Source organism: Cervus canadensis, chromosome 1 (assembly GCF_019320065.1).
Source record: "Cervus canadensis isolate Bull #8, Minnesota chromosome 1, ASM1932006v1, whole genome shotgun sequence".
Lineage (NCBI taxonomy): Eukaryota > Metazoa > Chordata > Mammalia > Artiodactyla > Cervidae > Cervus > Cervus canadensis.
In genome coordinates this window covers 104,809,222-104,836,407 of record NC_057386.1, presented here as the reverse complement: position 1 = coordinate 104,836,407, position 27,186 = coordinate 104,809,222, and the positions used below count along the sequence as shown (strand labels likewise).

General features: G+C 45.6%; 1 protein-coding gene across 1 annotated transcript in view; it reads right to left on the bottom strand.

The window, feature by feature from the left end:
- The window catches only part of SLC15A4 (solute carrier family 15 member 4), a 29,755-nt gene extending 13,179 nt beyond the window's left edge, over positions 1-16,576 (bottom strand). Inside the window, exons 1-5 of the mRNA XM_043489014.1 lie at positions 15,948-16,576; positions 7,025-7,320; positions 2,734-2,902; positions 2,230-2,307; positions 1,395-1,563 (exon numbers count right to left, since the gene is read on the bottom strand). Of these exons, the coding sequence (XP_043344949.1) occupies positions 1,395-1,563; positions 2,230-2,307; positions 2,734-2,902; positions 7,025-7,320; positions 15,948-16,472 (1,237 nt within the window). The 5' untranslated portion in view covers positions 16,473-16,576. The remainder of the gene's footprint in view (positions 1-1,394; positions 1,564-2,229; positions 2,308-2,733; positions 2,903-7,024; positions 7,321-15,947) is intronic.
- Positions 16,577-27,186: the final 10,610 nt, after the last annotated feature.

The window sequence follows — 27,186 nt, the reverse complement described above, 5'->3', positions numbered from 1 at the left end:
GAAGCTGGGCTCACGGCAAGTGCCCAGGACACCCGCGCCCCGCCCCGCCAGCACGACTGCTCTGCTCCAGGGTGCCCTGCCCACCGCCGATTCCGCATCAGGAAACCTGCCACCAGAGCCCTGCTGTGACCCCGCTCCTGCTCGCTCAGGCCTACGTGCCCACCTGCACGGAACTGGAAGGGAAATGGGTCACGTGGCTAGCACATGGCAGGAACTTCATCCAGAGACGACCTCCCTTTAATCACCTATTTCATTAAGAAAGAAACTAATTGTCCTCCACGATGTCCCAGCGTCTAGAATATAGATTTCTTAGGCCTAGAGACTCACTTCCGTAAATCTGTTAAGTACTGTATCAATATGTTCACCTGGGTGACAGCGGATGGAGGCTGCAGTGAAGCCTTGTCAGAGAATATTAAATTCCACCTCAGCAGTGCTTAACATTAAATTCCTCTTAACGGAGATGATATATAGGTGATTCAGGAATATCAGCTTTTCTTGTCTTGTTATATAACTAAGCTATTTTACGGTTCAATAATTTTCAAATATTAATGAAGGAAGAGTGCCAAAGCAAGGTGAGAAAGTCAGAAACGCCTCAGCCTTATCGGCACAAGATAGTTCAGCTTATACTTCAAAATCTAAGAATTATGAACTCAGAACGGAGCCCCCAATAGATGTTAGAATGCCTGGGCATTAGTTCTTAACTGCCTTCTTTTTTTCCTGGGGGATGGAGCCTGGTTCTAAAGCTGTATTTGATTTTTAAAAAATAACAAAACTTTCTCTCCAGAAAAACGCACATGAAATTTTACACAGAAGCGCAGAGGGCTCAGGGCATTTGACACTGATTAATGGACCTGACATTAAGACTCACAGTCTGAGGATTATTTAACACCTTTAATTTATAAAATTTCCTCTATCTAGCAATTACGAGTGGTCTAAAATCTAAGTCAGTAGGAGACAATACGTCTCCCTTGATTCAACCCAAAAGTCATCTCCCAGAGCATTTCACTGGTTACAATTCTTCAGGGAAAAAAATAAGGACTCGCTGGTGGTCAGGTGGCTAAGACTCCACGTTCCCAATACAGGAGGCCCAGGTTTGATCCCTAGTCAGGGAACTAGAATCCCATGCTGGAACTAAGAGTTCACACACCACAACCAAAAAGCTCCCACAGCCAAATAAAGAAAATACATATTCTAAAAAACCTAAAAGAGCAAATCCTTAGAGAAAGCATCTTAAACTTCATATAACAAAAAATGAACACCACTCCAGTTTAATAAAATAATCCTTATATGTTCTTTGAAGTACACACGCTTCTTGAAGAACCCGAGTGACTACCATATTCCGAATCACCCACAACGGGAAGCAGGAGGGAGCAGAAACGGAGCCGGCTTCTCACCTGCGGCGAAGGCTGAGCACATCACGAAGAACATCCCCACGGCGATCCTTTTCAAGGATGATGGGAGCAGGCCGTGTCGTTTCAAGATGGGATCGACTAGTTTATCTTTCAGGGGAATTAACAGGAGGATGAGCACAGCATCGAACATGGTCAGCCAGGCTGCCGGAAACTAGAATTTGGAGATGCAGAAGACACGGGCTTATTTTTCTACAGTGCCAGCAGTTGCTTGCTTGACAACTAACGTCTAAATGGGAAAAGCTTACTTCAAAAATAGTTCATTTGTACAAGTATGACCTCCCAGGAAAATAGTCTGTCTCAAGACACTGGATCTGAGGAAAGGCTTTCATTTCTAAAGGGATGTGATTTGGGTTTTCTGTGCTTTCTGGGGGGAAGAAGAATCAGGTCAAATATTCATGCTTAATTGACAGTAGCAACTTAGTATGGCCTTGCCAGATGGCTCAGTGGTAAACAATCTGCCTGCCAAGCAGGAAACACGGGTTCAATCCCTGGATCGAGATGATCCCCTGGAGAAGGAAATTGCAACCCACTCCTGTATTCTTGCCTGGAAAGAGCCTGGCAAGCAACAGTCCATGGGGTTGCAAGAGTTGGGACATGATTTAGTGACTAAATAACCACCACAAAGTCAATTTAATCTAGTAAAGGACATAACCAATGGAAAGACAGTTACAGAAGTGAGTAAAAATTTCATTTCAAAAGGAACATGTTTAGTTCAAGCAACCTAAGTCGTTTACAAAGTATCTGTGATTGGCAGGAGAAATTCATTTGTCACGTAAACCCCCAATGACAATTTTCACATCATTTCAATTGTTCTCACCGTATGAGGATTGGTTGTAATACTGGAAATTTCTGGAATCTTCAAATGAAGACTCTGTAAAACATACGTCGTCTGCATCTGGGTGTAAAAAGCAGTGTCATTACATGTGGACAGCTGTCACAGGCCTGCAGCGAGCCACCCCTCCCCCAGACTACTCTGTGATGAGACTCGCAGAGGTCAGGTTGGAAAACAGGCAGGTCAATCTCTTGGTCACCATAAAAGTCGTCTGGAGATGAACTTTGGAAAAGAAGTAATGACTACCCCAGTGAGAAATCAAATTAAAAGGTGGAGCCTGGAAAAACAGAGGTATGCCCATTCTTAGCTTCATTTTTAAAAAGATTTTCAAAACATTTAAGTCCACAAAAATGAGTCCGTAACTAACAGCAAGATTCCAAGATCCTGGAGACTTATGGCAAAGAAAGCAGGGAACCCAGGCACTTGAGTGCTGGGGCAGAGTTCACGGTGGGGGGAAGAGAGGAAATGAGACCTGAATATAAAACTCACTTGAAAATACACTGTCCAGTAAGGTATCAAAGCCAAGAAAACGGGGACAATCTTGACAAGGGCTTTCACATCTTCCACTTTATCTTCTGGGAATGGCCCTCCTCGAGACATCTTACATGAATCAAACAGACTGTGTTTAGAAGATTGCTGAAAGACTCCAATGCCTTCACTTTGGGAAATAAAATGAAGGAATTAGTTTTCTTCCACTCCCAGAAATCAGTTATTTGGTAACAAATTAGGTTTGGGGATAGGAAATGAGCTTGCTGCACTCAATCTGCTCAAACCCCTTCCACTACCTACTAACTGTCCCCCACCCAATATGGCCACCCAGATTACTCCTCAACATGGGGAGACGTCCAGAAACGGCAGATGGTAGCACTTCCTAGCCAGATGCAATGCTGGCCGCCGTCACGGTGTGATCACCCAGCGCTGTCTGGAAGGTGGCCGACCTCATCCCCAGCTTTGTCACGCTGGCCACTGGTCCTGCGCTGTGGAGGAAGCCGGCAGCTTCATCTGAAGCTGGTGACACCTACATCAGCTACATCACTGGGTGAGCATTTGAAAAGACGACTGCCCTGGATTGTTTGGACCTTAAATTAGATTATCTATCAAATGTCAGGAGTCGATGACCAACACTAAACTCTTACAAAACCGAGCTGGTTTACTGTACTGCAGTCACACTGGTGTGACTGGGAGGGAGGGCTCTGTTAAGGCAAAGTAGACATCGGCTCTTCACTTAAGGACGAGCCGAGATGGGGCAGGGGTGATGCTCCGGGTGATAACCTGACGGCGTCACCTGGGGGCAGATGACAGCGAGTGCCCACTGGTGGGCCCTGACCGCCACCCTATCAGGCACCAGGACACTCACGCTGCACCCCCACCCCCGCCGCGAGGAGGAGGAAGTCAGGGCGCGGAGGGTACGAAACGTGCCCAGCGCAGCACACCCAGAGCACGGGCCGGGATCTGACCCCAGGCGGTCCTGGCTGCAGGGCCTGAGGTCCCTGTCACTGTAGGGCCACCTGTCCTTCTGCTCCCGCCCTCAGGCCTCCCCTCCATGCTCGGGCCCGCTGGTCACAGTCCAGAGCTCTCGGCTGGCTCTGGCACCAGGAGGCCTTCCGGTCCTGGCTCTGGGGCTGGCAGCCCTGCCCACTCGCTCACCCTGGCCTGCCTTACTACACTATTTATAACATGCACAGGTCCCAGGTCTCAGGGGTAACTCCAAGACCTTTCCCAACCCAAAACACTCTTAATGGAGAAACACGCTCTAAGGCCCTTTGTGATAAAATAGGGGGGGAAAAAGTTTTAATTGCATACCCTTCTCTAAAACCAGAAATAAATTACCATTAAGAATGCTTGCAATTCTGGGACTTGGACATAAATGGTAGCTGTCAGCTTTCTAGTTCATAAACTCCTGTCCCATTTGACTGAGTCACCAACTACTGTGAATAATTTTTGTCTTTTAACATTGACATTTTAAATCTTAACTTTCTGAGCAGGGAAAAACTGAAAACTATAAAATTTAAACCAAGTTGTGGACAGAAAAAGTAAATTCAACAGATATTTATTGAGCACCTACTATATGCCTCATTCTGTTTCTAACTGGGTGCTGAGTATACATGCATACATTAAAAAAAGATAAATCTCCTGTCCTTATGGAGCTGAGTCCGGTGGGGAAAAATACTCAGAAAAACACACTTAATGTGAAAATATTAAATTCCAAGCATATTATCATTCATACTTTTACTTGAAAAAATTCATAGCTTCTCCTTTTTTTTGGCCAAAGACGTAAAGTCCCTATAAACCTAACATAGACTCTATCAGTGATTACTACATCATACCGCCAACGCTTCTCTAAATACATTCAAATGTCAAAGAGCAAATTCACTTCACACACAGAGTCATGCACACAGGTTGCTGGCTATAATGCTTACGTTTTCATATCATTAAAGTATTTTAAAAACTATTTTAAGTCACTACACATCTAAAACTTTGCCCAGGTCACACACATTGTTAATGTTATTATTCTGTAACATACATGGGTCCAACATGGAGCCACAAGTCACGAACAACAAGGCACGCAGACCAGCGCTCCCCGAGCCCCCGGCCGAGGCTGCATGTGCAGCCGTGCACGTTCTCCCAGGAGCAGGGGCGGGAGGTGGGGCTGTCAGCGCTCAGATCCTCAACTAGCAGAGGTTAAGGCTCTCAGAAAGGGTGTAGCATTGTTTCCACTCACCGATGAACTGAACTGACAGGCATGGATTTCATGTCTAAAACAGCAATAAAATCTTCAAAACAGAGCCCCCCCCCCAAAAAAAAAAACCCAAAACAGAGACCCCCTAGATCAGAAAGAAACTGGGACTGGGCCAGATGAAATCAGCCCCAGTAAATAACGGAATGCTGGGTGATACTGCACTTCCTTCGCTTCTAGAGCAGACATTCTGCAAAAGCATCCTCATCAGTTAGTTACCACTGACGGGCCTCTTATCAGCTTACTAGGCCTCACAATGATCCTATGAGAGAGGACCTCTCCAGCTGCACAAGAAGGAAATGAAGTCTCTGCAAGGCCATTGACCTGCCCAAGATCAGACAGCCCCAACCCGTGCATAAGGAGAGCACAGTCAAGAGAATTTGCCAGACCATCAACTTCTCTGCAAGCTGGTCCTCTTTGAATTGTGCCAAGGAAGACTTCAAAAACCAACGTAAAGGGAAAATCGATTCCCAAGTCCCAACAGTCTTTACCGCGCCCTTTGTGCATCAAAACCCACATGTCCACAAAGCAACAGTGTCCTCCTGCACAGGTGTACCAGGCATCACCCAGAAAGACACTCTGAAACTTTAATGATACATTTTGCTAGTGGACATTTAATCTATAGGCTAAACATCTGGGATCTGAAACCACGCTTTGGCTGAATTAAAACGAGGCCCCGGTAAAGCACTACTGCCGGCTGCAGAGGCAGCGGGGCTTCAATCATTAAAAATTCTTCAGTGTGGTCCCACCAGCAGCTGCTCTGCACTGTGAGTCTGAATGGACACTGAATGCACTCAGGAGCCTGTGGAGCCCCGCCTGGGGACAGCCAAAGCAACCAGAGGCGTTTAGCCTGGAGCCAAGGGGCAGGGCTGTCTGTGGGAGCTGTTCTGGTACAGCTTCAGATCTACCACGTGGGAGAAACACGAGACATCTGTGATGGCTCCAAGGACATAAATAGCATACAGGCAGACAAGCCACGAGGAGGCAGACAGACGCAGGTCAGTCTGCGGAACGTTCTTTCAACGGGGGCCCTCCTTGCGGAGGGGCAGGAGGCTCCCCAGACTGAGCAGTCCCTCTGCGATTCAGGGACTGAGCACCCATCTCAATGCCCCCGTCTTGATCAAAATACTCCCCGAGAGGCTCAACTCCAAATGGCCCCGAGGACTTCTCTGGGGTGATGGACATATTCTACATTCTGACTATGGTTACCTGACAGAATCAATCTGTCATAATTCCCAGAATAGTACAGGTAAAAGGGAAGTCTTTTATTATATGTAATTTACACGTCAATAAGTAACACCAAAAATTTCTGAGGTCTTTCTGTGAGCTAAGTTCTGGACTTTTCTTCACTACTCTGCAACTAGGGTGACCGACCTTTCACCAGAGCTTGCCCGGGACTTTTGGCTTTAAAACCTCAGGTCGTGGGCAGACAGTGCTCCCCCTGGGAAGTCCCGTGTAAACGGGACGATGGCCTTACCCTACCTGCATCTTAGTTCTGCTACCCTGTCCTCCTCAGAGAGCGGCTGACGTGACCACTGCAGTACTGCCCGCGCTGACCTGCTCAGCTGCTGGCCCTGAAGTGGGAGGCAGCGGCTTACTGCTTACGGAGCAGAACATGCATCTGCACCTACAAACTAAGCAACTGCTCGGTTTCTGAGCCAAAGGACTGTCAGGGCCTTTTAAAATAAAGAGAAATGTATCAAGTTTAATACTGTCTCTTCGATGCCCTTGGCAAGCCTCTGTCTTCATCCTCTTTACACAGCTAAGCAGTCGGGGGCCTCTGTCTACATCAGCAGTGAGAGGAGGGTCAAAGTGCAGGTTAGAAATGAAAAAGTGCGGGCCGGGGAAGGAGGCAGGCCTCTGGCTCATCTTTAAGATGGAGACGGGACACCTCACCTCACTACGGGTGCTGCTGTGAGACATTTCAACTCCAGCCCCATGACCCCCCCAGCGGTGAGCACAGGACAGACAGACGCGAGCACTTTATTTCAGAGTGGTTAGTAAGTCACGTGGAACAGTCTGTGATGAGAAAAAGCCACTCACCCGTTAGGACTGTGCTCCCCGATGCGCTTCTGAGGGCGGCAGGAATATACCAATATCCTGAACATGTCGGTGAAGGCGCTGCCGTCGGGTGGCTTGGTGATGAAGAAGGTCTGGCCGCACAGGAAGACCACGAAAGCAACACCGATGCAGACAGCGGGGATGGCGTAGCCGGTGACAAAGCTCACGTTCTGCTGGATGTAGGCAATGCCCCCCAGCGAGACGATTGCGCCCAGATTAATGCTCCAATAAAACCAATTAAAAAATCTTCGCGTGGCTTCTGGACCCCGATCTTTAACCTAAAATAACATGGAAGAAAAAGACTTAAACCCGTGTGATCACCTTCAAGGATGAAAAACATATATGATGCTTTTATATACATTGTTTCGTGTATGTGTGTGTATGTGCATGCTCAGTCATGTCCAATTCTTTGTAACCCCATCAACTGTAGCCTGCCAGGATCCCCTGTCCATGGGCTTCTCCAGGCAAGAATACTGGAGTGGGTTGCCATTTCCTCCCCGAGGGGATCTTCCCAACCAAGGGATCGAACCCAGGTCTCTTGCATCTCCTACACTGGCAGAAGGTTCTTTATCATTAGCGTTAAATGGGAAATCCATTTTATATATATATATATATATATATATATATATATATACACACACACATATATGTAGAATAGTATGATAAATTGATACAATTTTCTATCAATTACTGTTGTCATCATAATCTTTAAGAAATGCAGCACATGGGAATTCCCTGGCAGACCAGCGGTTAGGACCTGGTGCTTTCACTTCTGGGGCCCAGGTTCAATTCCTCTTTGGGGAACTAAGATCCCACACGCCACGGCCAAAAAAAAAAGGGGGAAAAACAGCAGCACAGTCAAATGGTGTTTACAGATAAGCTCAAGGGTCCCTTGACAAAAAATGTGTTTTACACTTCCAATTACTAAAGATTTCTTCAGTTCAATTCAGTCGCTCAGTCTTGTCCTACTCTTTGTGACCCCATGAATCGCAGCACGCCAGGCCTCCCTGTCCATCACCAACTCCCGGAGTTTACTCAAACTCAAGCCCATCGAGTCAGTGATGCCATCCAGCCATCTCATCCTCTGTCGTCCCCTTCTCCTCCTGCCCCCAATCCCACCCAGCATTAGGGTCTTTTCCAATCAGCCAACTCTTCGCATGAGGTGGCCAAAGTATTGGAGTTTCAGCTTCAGCATCAGTCCTTCCAATGAACACCCAGGACTGATTTCCGTTAGGATGGACTGGTTGGATCTCCTTGCAGTCCAAGGGACTCTCAAAGAGTCTTCTCCAACACCGTAGTTCAAAAGCATCAATTTTTCAGCACTCAGCTTTCCTCATAGTCCAACTCTCACATCCATACATACAGATTTCTTAAATATACTTAAATCCAAGAAATCCTAGAGCATTTCTCAAAGTAGCTCCCCATGGACCACGTGCTTTGGGAATGCCCGGAATGCTTCTTCAAAATACAGATTCACAGGACCTATTATTATCCAGGACCAGCCACGCATCATCTCTGGGGTTGGGACCCAGAAGTCTGCGTTTTAAACAACTTTCCAGAGGACTTCTACTCAAAGCCATGTAGCTCCAAGCCTTGATACATCTGGAACCAGGGGAAAATTATAGACAGTGCAACTAAAACTACGTGCTGTTTCCAGACCAGGAAGCCTCTCGGGGAATCAAGAGAAGTTCTGATAAGGACAGGATTCCTGAAAGGTTCAAAGATCACCGACTCCCTGAACGCAGACACACAGAAGAACCAGGTTACACAAGTACTTTCCTCACGAGCTACCCAGTGGGGGCCTGTCCTGGTGCGGACAAGACGATCTGTGTGGGCATGGGTGCCCCGGAACGTCCCTCCCCGAAGATGGCTTTTCACATCTACATGACACCCCGAGAATGTGCTTGAGCCAGTCATTTCTAGCCAGTTCCATCCCATAAAATGTTTAAACAAACCTCCTGGTTTAAAGGCTGATGCTGGATTGTGTACAAAAACTGCCAGGTCTTGCTGTCTCGGGAACCTCTGTTATCTTGTCCTTACATTACAGGTTATGAAAAGGTTGGACACAAATCTCACATCCATACATGACTACTGGAAAAACCATAGCTTTGACTAGACAGACCTTGTTGGCAAAGTGATGTCTCTGCTTTTTAACATGCTCTCTAGGTTTGTCACAGCTTTTCTTCCAAGGAGCAAGCATCTTTTAATTTCATGGCTGCAGTCACCCACTTCAGTGATTTTGGAGTCCAAGGAAATAAAGTCTCTCACTGTTACCATTGTTTCCCCTTTTATTGCCATGAAGAGATGGGACTGGATGCCATGATCTTAGTTTTTTGAATTTTGAGTATTAAGCCAGCTTTTTCACTCTCCTCTTTCACTTTCATCGAGAGGCTCTTTAGTTCCTCTTTGCTTTCTGCCTTAAGGGTGGTGTCATCTGCATATTTGAGGTTATTGATATTTTTCCTGGCAATCTTGATTCCAGCTTGAGCCTCATCCAACCCAGCATTTTGCATAATGTTATCCACATATAAGTTAAATAAGCAGGTGACAATATACAGCCGTGATGTATTCCTTTCCCAATTTGGAACCAGTTCATTGTTCCATGTTCAGTTCTAACTGTTTCTTCTTGACCTGCATGCAGGTTTCTCAGGAAGCAGATCACGTGGTCTGGTATTCCCAGCTCTTTCAAAATTTTCCACAGTTTGTTGTGATCCACACAAAGCCTTTAGCATAATCAATGAAGCAGAAGTAGATGTTTTCTGGAATTCTCTTGCTTTTTCTATGATCCAACGGATGTTGGCAATTTCATCTCTCACTCATCTGCCTTTTCTAAATCCAGCTTGTACATCTGGACACTCTCAGTTCACATACTGCTGAAGCCTCGCTTGAAGGATTTTGAAAAAAAAAAAAAGAAAAGGTTGGACAATTTCTGGTCCAGTAACAGATCTGAATTCTGATCCACAGAGTACTCTCTTCTAACAAAGGTCATCTCACTGGGGGCCTAAACAAACAGTTATGATGCACAAAAACCATCTTTTTGCAGCCATATTATGTGATATGACATTTTAACTTCTATTTCTTAAGATCAAAGTACAGGTGTAAATACAAAATCAGAATCATGTGCCCCTCCAAAAAATTTTAATCCAAAATGATTAAATATGCTGTTAAGTCGCTTAAGTTGTGTCCGACTCTGTGTGACCCCATAGAAGGCAGCCCACCAGGCTCCTCCGTCCATGGGATTTTCCAGGCAAGAGTACTGAAGCGGGTTGCCATCACCTTCTCCCGATTAAACATGCTATGGCGTGGCAAGAGAGTCGGATACAACTTAATGACTAAATAGCAACAACATGGTAACAAGTAATATGCATTAAGTAATTATCTGGTAATCACTGTCTAAAACTGAAAATCTGAGTTTTAAACCTCACATGGTCAGGATGAGCTTAAACTTGACTCCCTTCCACGTCAGAAATGAACAGAGATCCAAGAACAAATGATGGCAAGACTAATTAATGAGTGAATAAATGATTTGTATGGAGGATGTCTTATGTTTCTAAGAAGGACAGCTCCCCCTGAGGACACAATGCACTTGTTTGTTTGTTTAGGCTGTCCCATGTGACTTGTGGAATCTTAGTTCCCCGACCAGGGGCTGAACCCATGTCCCTGCAGTAGAGGCGAGTCCTAACCACTGGAGTACCACGGAGGTCCCCATAATCCATTCAAATGTCACTAAAATGGACTCAAATATTCGTTATCTCCTGGGAACAAACCAGAGGGAAGAAAAAATTCTAAGCAGCCAATGGCTACAGAGAAAATGTAACTAAAGATAAAAAAACAAGTAATTAGGGTGGGGGACAAACTTAACAGGGAAGAGGGCCAGTAAACAGAATATCGAAAATTAACACAGACAACTTATGTATTTACTGAAATATACCAGGGCCCTTCCCACTGTCTATAGAGGTGCTGCACACCTCCTGGTGAACTTGGCAATCAACTTATTTGAACCTCCAAGTGTAATTCACCCAAATTACTTTAAATAACCACATACCAGTAATTTTCTGGAACAAATGGGAAGCTGCCCTTGTAAACCGCAGATCACATGCTTCTGTGCTCTGGACTGACACCCTCCCTTCATGTCGGTCACATTACATCACCATCTGTACCCTCGCCTCCCGCCCGACCAGATCAAGGGCAAACAAGACCATCATGTGACTGGTCAAAAGACACCATGGCTGCAACTCAAAGAGCAGCTGGAAGAACAGGATCCTGTGCAGTGAGTCAAACAGTAGGCTGATTTGGAAAAATTCCTTTAAACACACACAAGGGCAACTTTTCTTTCCTCTAGGTGAAATGTATCTTCGCTCTCATTGTAAAATAAGTTCTTTCAGTCTGCTATTTCAAATACAGGATCCATCCATTAAGAATGATTGTGACCTCTGAGAAAGGTTAAGTACTGGGGGAAAGGTGGGGCTGACAATCCACATCAGCATTGCCCTTGGACTCTGTGGTGTAAGTCTTCTTTCCAAAGCCAGCCAAGGCCTCCTTCTCAGAGCTGCACAGCCTGACCCCATTCATCTTTCCCTCAGACTGTTTCGAAGAAGCCCTGTGTCACAAAGGCGTGAGTGATAGAGAAGCCTAAAAGGTACCTTCTGCGTACCACTCAGCCACAGAAAAGAAAGAAATCATGCCTTGTGCAGCTACATGGACGGACCTGGAGATTATCACACTAGGTGAAGTCAGTCAGGCAGAGAAAGACAAATACTATGTGATATCACTTATATGCGGATAAATCAACTTATTTATAAAACAGAAACAGACTCACCAACATATAGAAAACAATCTTATGGCTACCACAGGGAAAAGTTGGGGGTGACATAAATTAGGAACTTGGGATTAACAGATACACACTACTATACATAAGACAGATAAACAAGGTCCCACTGTATAGCATAGGGAACTATATTCGATACCTTGTAATAGACTATAGTGAAAAGAAATGGAAAAAGGATATGTATAAATGTATAACCAAATCACTTTGCTATATACCTGAAACACAACATTGTAAATCAATCATATTTCAATTAAACAAAAAAGTTCCTGGGAGCTCCCTGGTGGTCTAGTGGTGAGGACTCAGCAGTGTGCAGTGGCCCGGGTTCAATCTCTGGTAAGACAACTGAGATCCAGCAAGCTGCTGGGCACGGCCAAGATTTAAAAAAAGAATCCTTAAAAATACAAATAGATTTCCTCAAACTCAGACAGGCCAGGAGATGTCAAACTAGCTCCTCCTGAAGAACAGACCACAGGCCTCATGCCTAGAGGGCAGGCTCCTGGCCATACCTCCCTGCACCTGCGGGGGAGGGAGGGGAGACTTCTGAAATCCCCTTCAAAGACCAGCCAGCACCTGGCACAGAGCTAGCACTCCAGCTGAAGGGTACTAACATTTTCGTTTCCACTGAGATACAATTCTCACACTATAAATTCACCCTTTTGAAATGTACCACTCAGTGTTTTTCAGTCTTCACAGATGTCTAACCACCACACCACTGCTTTCCAATTCTACCTTCTCATCACACCAGCAAGAAACCTGATTCTGTTCACAGTGGCTTCCCCTCCCCCATTTCCTGACTCCCCGGTAACCACTCATCTCTTAAGTCTTTATTGCTCTGTCTATTCTGGACATTTCATACAAATGGAATCCTATGATATGTGGTGTTGGGTGCCTTGCATCTTTCAACGGCATGATGGTTTCAAGGTTCATCCACAATGAAGCAAGTACTTCATCTCTTTTCACTGTTGAAGCATATTCCGCATATGTCCATCCATCAGTTGATGGCCATCTCCTTGCTGCTGCTGCTGTTTAGCTGGTAAGTTGTATCTGACTCTTGCGAACCCGTGGACCGTAGCCCGCCAGGTTCCTCTGTCCAAGGGATTTCCCAGAAACAATACTGGAGTGGGGTGCTGTTTCCTTCTCCAGGGAATCTTCCCAACCCAGGGATCAAACCTGGGTCTCCTGCTTGGCAGGCAGATTCTTCTTAACTTTAAAAAATTTTTAAACATACAGAAAAGTTGGAAGAACAGTAAACCACGCACACCTATAGCTTTCATCTATATCCTTAGTTCTTTTTCTGTACATACACAAAATACTCTTTTGGCTGAACTATTAAGTTGCAGCATCGTATTTCACCCCAAAGATTTCATCGTGACTCTCCTAAAAATAAGGCTGTTCTTCTACAAGACCACAAACCATCATCTAAGAAAATTAACATCAATGCAGCTTTACCTACTATGTGGTCTGTAATCAAGTTATCCCAGTCATCCTGATAAATGACTTTTAAAAAAGATGGGTTACAATCACAAAGCACATGCTGTGTGTGGTGGTCAAATCTTTGATACCCCTGAATCTGTTCTCCATGACAGTGTCATGTTAGAAGAGACTGGGTCAATTCTCTTGCAGAACAGAACATTTCTTTGTAATGCCCACATCTACATATCAAAAGAGTCCAAATTCTGTCATGCCTTCTAGAGTACTTCTATGGGACCACTCATTCTTTTAAGGAGTATTGATCACTTGTCTATTACCTACTGTAGAGCAGTCATTTCTGAGTCAGACTTTCTGGGTTCAAACCCAGCTTCCCCACTCACTTGCAGTGGACCAGGGCTGGTCAAACCTGCTAAGCCGCTGTTTATTGTAAAACAGGGATAATTATGGGATAGAAATTGTTGCGGGGTTTTATATAAGATAGTGTAGGAAGAGCACTCAGTACCGTGGGGCATGACCTACACACTCAGCACGCACTGGTCCTATGGCCTGGTCTTTAGAGATGGAGCGACTTCCCTGGTGGTCCAGCGGTTATCAATCTGCCTGCTAAAGCAACTACGGAAGCCTGAGCACCACAACTACCAGGGCGTCCTAGAGCGTCTGCTCCGTGATAAGAGACGCCACCACAGTGAGAAGCCTTTGGACAACGAAGAGTATGGCCCCCAATCCCTGCAACTAGAGAAAGCATGCGCGCAGCAATGAAGACCCAGCATAGCCAAAAAAATACTAAATAAATAAAATAAATTTCCAAAAAAACCAGAAACACAAGATGAAGAACTCCCAGTCCTGGGCCTTGGAAGCTGGCAGAACCATCACAGAATGCCCATCTCAGCTAAAGTATACATTAAGAAATCAAACCTGCACCTAAACCATGGTGTGACCACTCACTACCTACAAAACAAAAGAAATACATCTTTTTGCACCTCCATTTCCTCATTTTAAAAATAGGTCTAGGATTCATAAGAGATTCAAATGAGTTCAGGTATGTAAAGCACATTCCATGGTGCAGAGGAAGGAGGTTAAGAATTCAAGACATTAGGCAACTATTATCTCCAGCATCGTGAGAAGGACTCGCCTTACCATAACAGCCTTTCACAGGTGTGACTAATGTTCAGATTCAAAGGATGCAAGTTGTTGCATCCTGGCTCAGTCACGTACTAGCTCTGTAACTTTGGGCAAATGATTTAACCTCTTGAGTCTTCACTTCTTCATCTGCCAAATGAGCACAGTAACAGCAGAGGCGTCCTATGAACTGACGAAGTACTCAGAACAGGGCCTGATGCACAGTAGGCCCTCTGTAAATGCTGGCAGTCACATGGCTACTTGGCCCATAAACCTAGGAGGAGCCTTCTCTGTTGCATAAGATCAGCCGGCAATTCTGGCGCCCTCTCTGCATGCAATGCAGGAGACCTGGGTTCGATTCCTGGGTCGGGAAGATTTCCTGGAGAAGGGAATGGCTACCCACCCCAGTATTCTTGCCTGGAGAATCCCATGGACAGAGTAAGCCGGGCGGGCTACAGCCCATCGGGGGGGTCGCAGAAGAGTCACACACGACTTAGCCACTAACCAACAACCACCACCTCCGTAACGTCCTAAATCCACCACTTCATTCCTTGTCCATTGCCCCCGTTCTAGTGCAAATCTCTAATTTCTCACCTGGCCAGTGCAACAGACTCCTACCTGATCTGCCTGGTGTCAGCGCTTTCCATACAACTTAGGCTCTATACCAGACTGCAAACTTTTTTCTGTGAGAGGGCAGCTTACATTGTAAGTAACATTCAGTCTGTCACAACTACTTGATTCTGCTATCCTATTGTGAAAGCAGTCCCAGCATAGCTGATAGGTGACCAGGTAGGTGCAGGTCTGTGGTCCAGTAAAACTATTTATGGAGGCTAAAATTTGAGTTTCCTGTCAGTTTCATTTGTCACACCCACAAACTTTCTTTTTTTCAAAGGAAAAAAAAAAAAAACCACTTACGAATCATTCTTAAGTTGCGGGCTCTCCAAAAACAGGAAGTAGACCAGATTCGGCTGGCAGGCCACAGCTGCCAGGCCCCTGCTCTACAGAGACACTGGATATTTTTGAAACGTAAATCAGATCACATTACCCTAGGCTCAAACCCTATAAAAGGCTTCCTACTGTATTCAAAACAGACCTCAAACTCTTTACAAAGCGTCACATCACGAAGCCCCGACCTGCCACCTCTGTCCCCATTTCTTTTCTGTCTGAGACAGACCTGTCGACAACCTTCTGTAAGTTTAAGGCGTACAATACGTGTACGTGTTGTAGGTGTTGTACACAATACGTGTACTGATGTGTTCCGTGCTGCAACACGACAGCTACTGCTATGACAACCGGAGCAGCCCTCTCCTCTGGCCCCAGGGCCTTTGCACTTGCGGATGCCCAGTACAGAAACGCCTCTGTACCCTCCCCCAGGTCTCAACTCCAAAGGCCCCTCGGTTGGAAGGAGGTCCCCTGAGTTTGCAGCTCCGCTCGCCAGCACCCACCGCAGGCAGCCCGGGTGGTAACCTGGGTTACCGGGTCCGTGGCCAATACCGCCCCCTCGCCTCCCACCTGCGGACCCCTCACCTGGTCTGCGCCAAAGGGCGTGATGTTGGCCTTGACCGCGCCCACGCCCAGGCCCACTAGAGCGAGCGCGGACAGCACTGCGGGCGCGCAGTAGCGAGCGGGCGCGTCAGTACACGGCGGCGCCGAGCAATTGCGGACGTTCGTAGGGCCTGGGGCCCCGCAGAGCGCCGAGCGTGTGGCGGGCGCGGCCAGCAGCGGGAAGGCCAGCATGCCAAGCAGGTAGAGCGCCAGGCTGAGCAGGATGGCGCGCGCCCGGCCGAGCCGCGCATCGGCGAGCCAGCCCCCGAACGGCGACACCAAATAGGTGAGGCCCATGAAGAGCAGCAGCGCCTGGCTGGCCTCCGCGCCCTCCCAGCCGAACGCCGTGCCGTTGAGGAACAGCACCAGGTTGGCCGTGATGCCGTAGAAGGCGGCGCGCTCCAGCAGCTCCGTCAGCAGCACGGCCGCGCACGCCGCGCGCCGGCCCTCGAACGCCGTCCGCCGCGCGCCCAGCAGCGGCGCCCGCTCGTCGCCCGCACCCTCCATGCGCCCACTCGTGCACCGCCCGCCGGGCCGCTCTGCAGGGTTATGCCCGGCTCTGCCGCCACCGTTGCCGTCGCCCTTCTCGCGAGACTTGCCCCGCCAGCCTCTTCGGCCCGCCCCACGAGCGTCCCCATAGGGCGAGCCCGCCGCGAAGGCCGCCCGGACTTCCGGTCGCGCCCAGGAAGTCTGCCCTGGAGGTGGCCCGGCTTCCGCCAGCTGCAGTGCGGAGTGCGGGAGGGCGGGGGCGTGACTATATGGAAAGGGTTTTAAAAGTAAAAATCAGAGTCTCGCGCTTGGAGGTTCCCAGATTTCTTGCAGTGACCTCAGCCTTTCCTTGCCCTCCAGGCTACTGTACTCAGGCTGGCCCCTGCATCCGCGCCCGGCTTCCTGGCCCTGGAATGTTGTCTCTCTTCTCTGCTCTGTTGACTCTGGGAGCAGATAGTTCTTTTGGCGGTTTGTCCTGTGCGTTGTAGGATGAGTAATGGCATCCCTGGCCTCTGCTGCTGCTGCTAAGTCGCTTCAGTCGTGTCCGACTCTGTATGCGACCCCAGAGACGGCAGCCCACCAGGCTCCCCCGTCCCTGGGATTTTCCAGGCAAGAACACTGGAGTGGGTTGCCATTTCCTTCTCCAATGCTCGAAAGTGAAAAGTGAAAGTGAAGTCGCTCAGTCCTGTCCGACTCTTCGCGACCCCATGGACTGCAGCCTACCAGGCTCCTCCGTCCATGGGATTTTCCAGGCAAGAGTACTGGAGTGGGTTGCCATTGCCTTCTCCGCCCTGGCCTCTAGTCTCCACTAAATGCCCGTTCCACTCTGTTCCCCACTTGTGACAATCAAAGCTGTTTCCAGATGTTCCCAAATGAACCCTGAGAGCAACTGAGAGCCACCACCTGAGAACAAGCTCAGAGCCGATTTCCTTGTCACATGGCTGGCATCCTGTTTTCCTTCAGCCCTCAACTAGAGTGGTGACTCCTTGTAAACATTTCTTGACCAACCCATCTAAAATGGATTCCACGCCCATCGCATTACCCTGTTTTAGTTTCCACATACTATCCGCCGCGTTTTTATGCTTATTCCTTTGGCCCCGGCTTGTGCGTGGTCCCCACAAGTATGAACTCTATGGCGGCAGGGTTCTTGTGCGTCATTTTCTTCACCGTGCTTCATCTTCGCCCCCATCCTCCCCACCCCACCGCCGGGCACCTATGCCAGACACTGTCACAGTGCCACGGGCACCATGTGGGACACTGCACCAGTGGTGGAACTGGAGAGTGTCCTGCAGAAACAGTCCTCAGCATGCTTCAGAAACCAGGAAACGGGGCTATAATGATTCAGTTCGAGCAAGACCACATCCTCTTCTTCCTCCATCCTTAACTCCAGCTAGGATGGAGCAATTACCTAAGTTGTGGCCTTGCTGGTAGGTCATCTGGGTAAGTAGGACTTCCTAAAAGGCTTGAAGCAGCATGTATTAACTTTTTTATTTTTCAAAATGTCTGACATCTTGACTGTAGCAGAGCAAGATGCTGGCACACAGCGGGCAGTAGATAAATATTTAGTAAACATTTAATGAGGAATAACTGAATGCCAACATAAAACTTTACCCATCATATCCGTTAGTGCTAATCATTTTAAGCTGTCAGTTCCAATGTCCCTTTCCTGATCTTCCCAGATTTGAACAGATCCCCCTTTTATATATCATTAGAACACAGGATACAATTTTCTTACACACCACCCATTATAATTTATGCTTATTTGTTTTGTGAAGATGTTTAGTAGCTGTCCTTAAAGCTCAGAGTGCTGAGATTTTGTTTTCTCTGCTACTATATTCCTAGAATCTTGGACCTGCCAGTGATAGATATGTGTGGAATTAAATAAATTATAAATGAATGATTATTTGTTGAATTGTAAGTGGTGTTGGAAGAACTTGTTATGTTCACCTATTTTTTTTTTTTTTTTGAGACTCTTGTGATGTTCTGCAGCATATATTAGTATCCAAATTTTGCTAGTGGAAAAAGCAACTCTCTCAAGATTCCTATCCCAAATCATACATTTAGTAGGCATTAGAATTTAGACTTGAGTAAAAGGCTCCAAAACTAATTCCTAGTCCAGTGCTTCTTCCACACTCCAGCTGGTAGATAAGTCAAGAACTATGAGTCTCTCTCTTTTTTTTTTTTTTTTAATTTATTTATTTATTTATTTCAGTGGGTTTTGTCATACATTGACATGAATCAGCAATAGATTTACACGTATTCCCCATCCCGATCCCCCCTCCCCCCTCCCTCTCCACCCGATTCCTCTGGGTCTTCCCAGTGCACCAGGTTCGAGCACTTGTCTCATGCATCCCACCTGGGCTGGTGACCTGTTTCACCATAGATAATATACATGCTGTTCTTTCGCAACATCCCACCCTCACCTTCTCCCACAGAGTTCAAAAGTCTGTTCTGTACTTCTGTGTCTCTTTTTCTGTTTTGCATATAGGGTTGTCGTTACCATCTTTCTAAATTCCATATATATGTGTTAGTATGCTGTAATGTTCTTTATCTTTCTGGCTTACTTCACTCTGTATAATGGGCTCCAGTTTCATCCATCTATGAGTCTCTTTTTTAAAGACTGGCAGCATGATACACTCAGACAAAGCACAGAATAATATTAGCATTAAACATGGAATGAAAATAAATCTCTTCAAGTGGAATCACATGGTGACTTAGTTTTGAAGCTCTGCCCAAAATGTGGGCAGATGTGCCATTTTGAATGACAGCAAACTAACCCAGTTAGATTGTCTCATTTAAGAAGGATAAAGCCAGGCAGAAAGGGGGGCAGTGGGGTTGAAGGGGAGGGGAGAGGAGGCAGTTACAGAACTCAAGAAGTGCACCCAGGACTGGTGAGCCCTCGTACCTGGTCCTCGGGAGGTCTGCTGTGCACCTCAATCTCTGTACCCAGAGACTGCAACATATATTCAGCTGGCAGAAATGTTTTCCTTTGATTGTGGTGTTTAAAAGAAGTGAGTCAAAACCACATAATGCAAGATTCAGTTTCTGTGAAATGTCCAAAATAGACAAGTCTATAGGGACAGAACTTAAGCTAGTGTGTGATACCCAGGTGCTGGGGGGATGGAAAGAATGAGGAGTGACTGCTAAAGCCTGTGCATTTCGTTTTGTAGTAGTGAAATGTTCTGAAATCATGGTGATAGTTGCACAACTCTGTGAATATACTAAAAACCACTGAATTGTACATGTTAAATGAATGAACCGGATGGTATGTGAATTGCATTTCAGTACAGCCATTGCCCCAAAAAGTGAGCCAACAGCTAAACACTGGGAGGTTTCACATGTAAAGTTAGATGCCCTGCTGCTCTTGAAAAAACAGGCAGAAGCCCCGGCAATACTGGGACGTGTGACTGCCTGTGACACGAGTGACCACTCCCTAAACCCCCTACTTGAACTGTGATGCTGGTATTTGTGTCTTTACATATTCTTTGCAGGCCACAGTGCCAGAGGGCTGTCTGTGACCTGCCCTTGGTGAAGGAACTGTGGTAGAAGAGTCCCTGAGCTAGGTCTCAGGGTAAACCTTGAGAAGTTCTGGCAGCTTCCACTTTTGTGCCTTGGGAGTACTGGACCAAGCTACCTTGCTGGAGAGACCATGTGTTGGGAAAGATTCTGCAACTCCATGGAGAAGGAGTCCCAGCACCCCAGCCTTCCAGCAGGCCTTCCCGCTGAAAGAAGACACATAAGTAACCACCAGCAAGAGCAACAGGAAAAACTGCCCCGCTGAACCTCCACCCAGATCATGGAATCATCAACAAGTTGAATAGTTATTATTTATTTTTTTAATATTTGTGTCTCTGTGGCATGGGAGATCTTAGTTCCCCAGCCAGGGATTGAACCAGCAGTCCCCAACATGGAAGTCTTAACCACTGGACCACCAGAAAGTGAAAGTGAAAGTCACTCAGCAGTGTCCAACTCTATACAGTCCACGGAATTCTCCAGCCCAGAATACTGGAGTGGGTAGCCCTTCCCCTCTCTAGGGGATCTGCCCAACCCAGGGATCGAACCCAGGTCTCCCACATTGCAGGCGGATTCTTTACCACCTGAGCCACAAGGGAAGCCCAAGAATATTGTAATGGGTAGCCTAGCCCTTCTCCCGAGGATCTTCTCTATCCAGGAATCAAACCGAGGTCTCCTGCATTGAAGGTGAATTCTTTACCAACCGAACTATGAGGGCAGTCTAGACCACCAGGGCGGTCCCTAAATAGCTGTTACTTTAAACCACTAAGTTCTGCGGAGGTTTGTTAGGCAGGATGCAAAAATGAAAACACGCCTGCATTCTCCCATGGCCACCATCTGCGACTCCAGGTAACCATCCAACCTTTAGATGGAGCACACACAGTCTAGCTCACACATGTCATCCCAACTCTCTGTTGTCTTTATTTTTTTCACAGTAGAGAAATTATTCCCCATATCTACACTGACCGCTGTCCAACTGAAATTAGTTCAAATTGAATAAAATGAAAAATTCTGTTTCTCAGTCACACCAGCCACTTTTCAGATGCGCAGGGGCCCCAGGTGGTGGATGGCTGCTATTGTGCACAGCACAGTCAAGATCACTCCACTGCTCTGGAAGTTCTACTGCTCCATAGGAATGTGCAGCAGGCGTGGCTGGTTACTTGTTACCAATGTCCACACCCTCTTTCTCCTTCCAAACAATCCTGATCCCACCCTGCTCTCCTCCAACTACCCGTGTAGTTCAGGAGAAACTAACTTCATCTTTGTTTCTGGATCTGACAAGTTCATACCAGTGCTACATCTCTGATGCTTCTTCCTTTTTTAATTTAGTTTTTATTTTTTATTCCTTATTTTTTTGTTTTCACTGTGTGGCATGTGGGATCTTAGTTCCCTGACCAGGGATCAAACCAGTGCCCCCTGCATTAAGAACGCAGCGTCTTATCCACTGGGCCACCAGGGAAGTCCTTCTGATGCTTCTTCACAGCTTTCAGAAACCCAGACTGTAGCCATTCAGGATGTGAATTTCCACCAGGGCCCAGGAGAAGACAAGTGACATAGATGGGCCCGGTCAGGCTAAAGGAAAGAACTCTTACTCAATGACTGCAAGAGAAATACACTCTTCCAGGGCGTGAATGAGAATACCCATAGACCTAGTTGCCACGGACAGCTGTTTCACAATCATGTGACAAATCGGTGTAGGATGAAGCCAGCTTTGTGGATGGCACAGTGATGAATCAGGGAGACGTCACATAACCAAAGAAACAAAAGATAGTAAATCTGACGTTGTTTAAGCCACTGTGCTGGACTTTATGTTAGTATGACCCAAAACCACCTGTTGTGATTCGATCAGAACATGGGAAAACTGGGATTTCCCTGGTGATTCAGTGGCTAAGACTCTGTGCTCCCAATGCAGGGTGCCTGGGTTCTATACCTGCTCAGGGAAGTAGACCCCCACATGCTGCAACTAAGAGTCTGCATGCCACAACTAAAGATCCTGCACACTGCAACGAAGACCCAGTGCAGCCAAATAAATAAAGAGATTCACGCTGGTGTAAAGCAGAAACTAATACAACATTGTAAAGCAATTGTGCTCCAATTAAAGTAATAATAATAATAATAATAATTTTTTTAAATGGGAAAATAAAAAATAGAATAAGGGAAAGCAGCCTGATTTCCTACTCCTTTCCCCCAACACATGGTCCAATTTGCTGTTAGAGTTTTCCACCTGGTCCTTGTAATCAGTGACTTTGCAGCCTGCATACTAAGCCCACAATGATTGTATAGCTAAAGGGTTGATATACATTGACTCTCACCTCTTTGTTGGGTACATTTATGATCCATGCCCTCTTCATGAAAGTAATTGCATACATAAGTCTCTCCCCTGCACCTAAAACAAATAAATATGTAAAGGACCAAACTCATGCAGCAGGTGTCCAGGGATAGGTGACATCATCTTATTATTAAGGTCTTTGGGCAGCTTCTCCCCCTCCAGGGCCCTCTGGGAAAGAGGATCTTACTGCAAGGATGCTTGTGGTATAAATTGACTTTGGAAATGCCCCGTTTGCTCAAAACACAGGGCCCTTCCTTCTCCACCACCACCCTGCCCCTTGTGCCTTGCTCAATGCAGAGCTCAGAGTAGATGCTCTCGGAAGGGAGGTGTTTAGAAACCACCCAAGGCTGAGGCCATTTCAGGGACTGCCCAATCTTTCTGACTCTTTTTCATGACGTTTCTGCTTCTTGTTTCACATCTATGTGGCTCACCCCTTGCGACCAGGCAGTGGCATGTACTTACTCAGTTTCAGCTTCCTCAAAGTGCTGGTTTACAAACAGTCATCACAGACTTTCTGCACATCCATACATCACTCATTTGTTCAACAGACTGCCGAGCACCTTGCCTGCACGTCACGGTGGCTCAGCATCAGCCGATCCTTCTGCTTTTCTGGTTTCCCAGTTCCCTACAGAGGAACTCAGGCCCAGCTCATCTTTTGTGCATCATTAGCTTTATTAGACTAACAGGTCATGTCATCGGTCTTCCAACACTCCACGGAGAGCTGTCAGAAGTTCTCTTTATTACAGGGAATCCCTATTGCAACAGTTCTATCTGGCTGCAGATAGTCTAGGTAGAAGCAGAAAACAGGACTGAAAACAGAGTCAACCAACAGAGTGGAATCAAGTCTTATTTTCTGAAGCCAAAACCAAAGCTACCCTAACCTGCCTCAGTGGGAATTAATTCAGCTCTCAGAATGACCTGTATTTTATTTTTACAGAGGATGTGAGAGTGTGTGACCAGGAAGATGGGTTTTGATTTGACTTTTTTGAAACACTCACTATGTTGGACCTTTGGAGTAGCAACCTCTGCTTCTTGGGTTATTTCCGTCCTGGCTTTTAAAAACCTGTGGGACATCTGCAAAAGTCAGACATTCACCAACAGAAACGGGGAGGTAGAAGAGGGAGTGAGAGAGTAAGTGAAAGAAAATGAACTTCTCTTTCCTCCTATTTGAAGAAGTAGCAGATGTGAACACATAACAGATGTGGACCAAGCCTAACCATTCTCTTTGCACTCCCACTTTAAAAAGTTCCTTATAAATATCTTAATTTATGTTGCAGTTGTAAAATAATTGCTAGTTTTAAGTGTATTTATTTTTTAAATTAGGCCTTACAGGAAAGATCAATGGAGATGAATCCAAAGGACAAAAATTGAAGCACATATTAATACATAAAGTAACTCAGCATGTGAAAATTAAAGGCATTTCCAATCCATTGGGAAAATAATAGATTATTCAGTAAAGTTTGTTGGCAGAGACTAAACATGTGTGGGAAATAGGCTTCACATATTGTACTGACATAAATTAGAGATAGACAAAATAGTATCATGGACAAATTGAAAAGATAAAAGCGTTAAGAGAAAATATGGGCAAATATAAAATCACAGGGTGGAGAAAGCTTTTCTAAGCCTAATGCTAAAACCATAAAGGAAAAGTTAATTGATTTGACTCCATAAAGATTTAAAACATACTTGTAGAAAAGAAAATTGCAGTTGACAGCAAACGAACTGAAAAAAAAATTGAAATACATATGACCAAGTTATTGTCCTATTATACAGTTCTTTGGGATCCTATGAAATGTATTGAATGAGCATCTAATAAATAAAAGTGGCAAAGTGAATGTCCAGGCATTATTGAAGAGAGCTGTCCTTTGGGCTTTGCCAATCTCTGGTCCTGCTCTGGCAATAGTCCCTGGAATTTCTAGGGTCATCCATGCTCCCTGTGGTTCCAGTAGGACTGTCTGAGAGTGATCAGAAGTGGTCGTGTGATCTATGTCCATCCAATCAACAGTAGTTCATCTATTGCTCTACAGTGATTGGTTCAAAGATAGACATGTGACCCAAGTTAGTTTAATCAGAGCTAACCCCATGACTTATTTTGGAGTAACCAGGATGAAACATTCCTATTTCTCCTGGATTTGGAATTGTAAGGATATAAGCTTGGAGTTGCTGGGGACCATCTTATGAAACCTAAGGATGAAGCAACCAAGAAGAAGGCTGAAATGAAGAGAGAAAGCCCTTGTTTCAACGTGGAATTTTCTAGGTCTTACCTAGTTCTGACCTTGACTTAAAGTAGGTCCCCCCCACCCTGGACATTTCAATTTTGAGTCCATAAATTCTCATTTTGATTAAGCAAGTGTGACTTTCCTTATTTGCAGTTGAAAAAGTCCCAGTTAATACAAGCAATACATACACAGAGGGAAAAGCAAAAATGCAAGTGCCCTTCATGGAAGAAAAAAAAAAAATCACATTTCACCAATACTTTAAAAATGCAAAAAGAGAGAATGTTTCATCACTCAAACTGAAAGATACCCAGTATTACCAAAGTTTGGGGAGATGAGTATTCTTGTAAATGACCAATATAAAATCAAAATTGTGCAACTTTTCTGGAGGAGAATTAGTCATTTGTATCAAAATCACATTCCCATACACTTGGAATGTGCAATTACATTTCTAGGAACATAAGAATGTGGCAGAGACTTAGCTATAAAATGCTCATTGCAATGTTGCTTAAAATAACAAAAAGATTAGAAACAGCAAAGATTTACAATCAGTTCGGTTCAGTTCAGTTCAGTCGCTCAATTCTTTCCAACTCTTTGCGACCACATGGACTGCAGCACATAAGGCTTCCCTGTCCATCACCAACTCCTGGAGTTTACTCAAACTCATGTCTATCAAGTCACTGATGTGATCCAACCATCTCATCCTCTGTCATCCCCTTTTCCTCCTGCCTTCAATCTTTCCCAGCATCAGAGTCTTTTCAAATGAGTCAGCTCTTTCCATCAGGTGCCCAAAGTACTGGAGTTTCAGCTTCAGCATCAGTCCTTCCAGTGAATATTCAGGACTGATTGCCTTTAGGATGGGCTGGTTGATTTCCTTGCAGTCCAAGGGACTCTCAAGAGTCTTCTCCAACACCCCAGTTCAAAAACATCAATTCTTCGGTGCTCAGCTTTCTTTATAGTCCAACTTTCACATCCATATATGACTACTGGAAAAGCAAAGCTTTGACTAGATGGAGCTTTGTTGGCAAAATAATGTCTCTGCTTTTTTATATGCTGTCTAGGTTGCCCATAGCTTTTCTTTCAAGGAGCAAGCATCTTTTAATTTAATGGCTGCAGTCATCATCTGCAGTGATTTTGGAGCCCAAGAAAATAAAGTCTATCACTGTTTCCATTGTTTCCCCATCTATTTGCCATGAAGTGATGGGACCAGATGCCATGATCTTAGTTTTCTGAATGTTGAATTTGAAGCCAACTTTTTCACTCTCCTCTTTCCCTTTCATCAAGAGGCTCTTTAGTTCTTCACTTTCTGCCATAAGGGTGGTGTCATCTGCATATCTGAGGTTACTGATATTTCTCCTGGCAATCTTGATTCCAGCTCGTGCTTCATCCAGCCCAGCGTTTCTCATGATGTACTCTGCATATAAGTTAAATAAGCAGGGTGAAAATATACAGCGTTGACGTACCTCCGTCTCGATTTTTAACCAGTCTGTCATTCTATGTCCAGTACTGACTGTTGCTTCTTGACCTGCATACAGATTTCTCAGGAGGCAGGTCAGGTGGTCTGGTATTCCCATCTCTTGAAGAATTTTCCACAGTTTAATGTGATCCAAACAATCAAAGGCTTTGGCATAGTCAATAAAGCAGAAGCAGATGTTTTTCTGGAATTCTCTCGCTTTTTTGATGATCCAGCAGATGTTGACAATTTGATCTCTGGTTCCTCTGCCTTTTCTAAATCCAGCTTGAACATCTGGAAGTTCATGGTTCACAAAGTGTTGAAGCCTGGCTGGGAGAATTTTGAGCATCACTTTGCTAGCGTGTGAGATGAGTGCAACTGTTCAGTAGCTGAGCATTTTTTGGCATTGCCTTTCTTTGGGATTGGAATGAAAACTGACCTTTTCCAGTCCTGTGGCCACTGCTGAGTTTTCCAAATTTGCTGGCATATTGAGGATAGCACTTTCACATCATCATCTTTTAGGATTTCAAATAGCTCAACTGGACTTCCATCACCTCCACTAGCTTTGTTTGTAGTGATGCTCCCTAAGCCTCACTTGACTTTGCATTCCAGGATGTCTGGCTCTAGATGAGTGATCACACCATTGTGGTTATCTGAGTCATGAAAATCTTTTTTGTATAGTTCTTCTGTGTATTCTTGCCACCTCTTCTTAATATCTTCTGCTTCTGTTAGGTCCATACCATTTCTGTCCTTTTTTGAGCCCATCTTTGCATGAAATGTTCCCTTGGTATCTCTAATTTTCTTGAAGAGATCTCTAGTTTCCCATTCTGTTGTTTCCCTCTATTTCTTTGCATTGACCACTGAGGAAGGCTTTCTTTCTTTCTTTTTTTTTTTCATGGAGAGTTATTCAATTTTATTTTATTTTTTTTTTAGGCTTGAAGTTTATTTATTTATTTATTTATTTATTTTTTCAGTGGGTTTTGTCATACATTGACATGAATCAGCAATAGATTTACACGTATTCCCCATCCCGATCCCCCCTCCCACCTCCCTCTCCACCCGATTCCTCTGGGTCTTCCCAGTGCACCAGGCCCGAGCACTTGTCTCATGCATCCCACCTGGGCTGGTGATCTGTTTCACCATAGATAATATACATGCTGTTCTTTCGCAACATCCCACCCTCACCTTCTCCCACAGAGTTCAAAAGTCTGTTCTGTACTT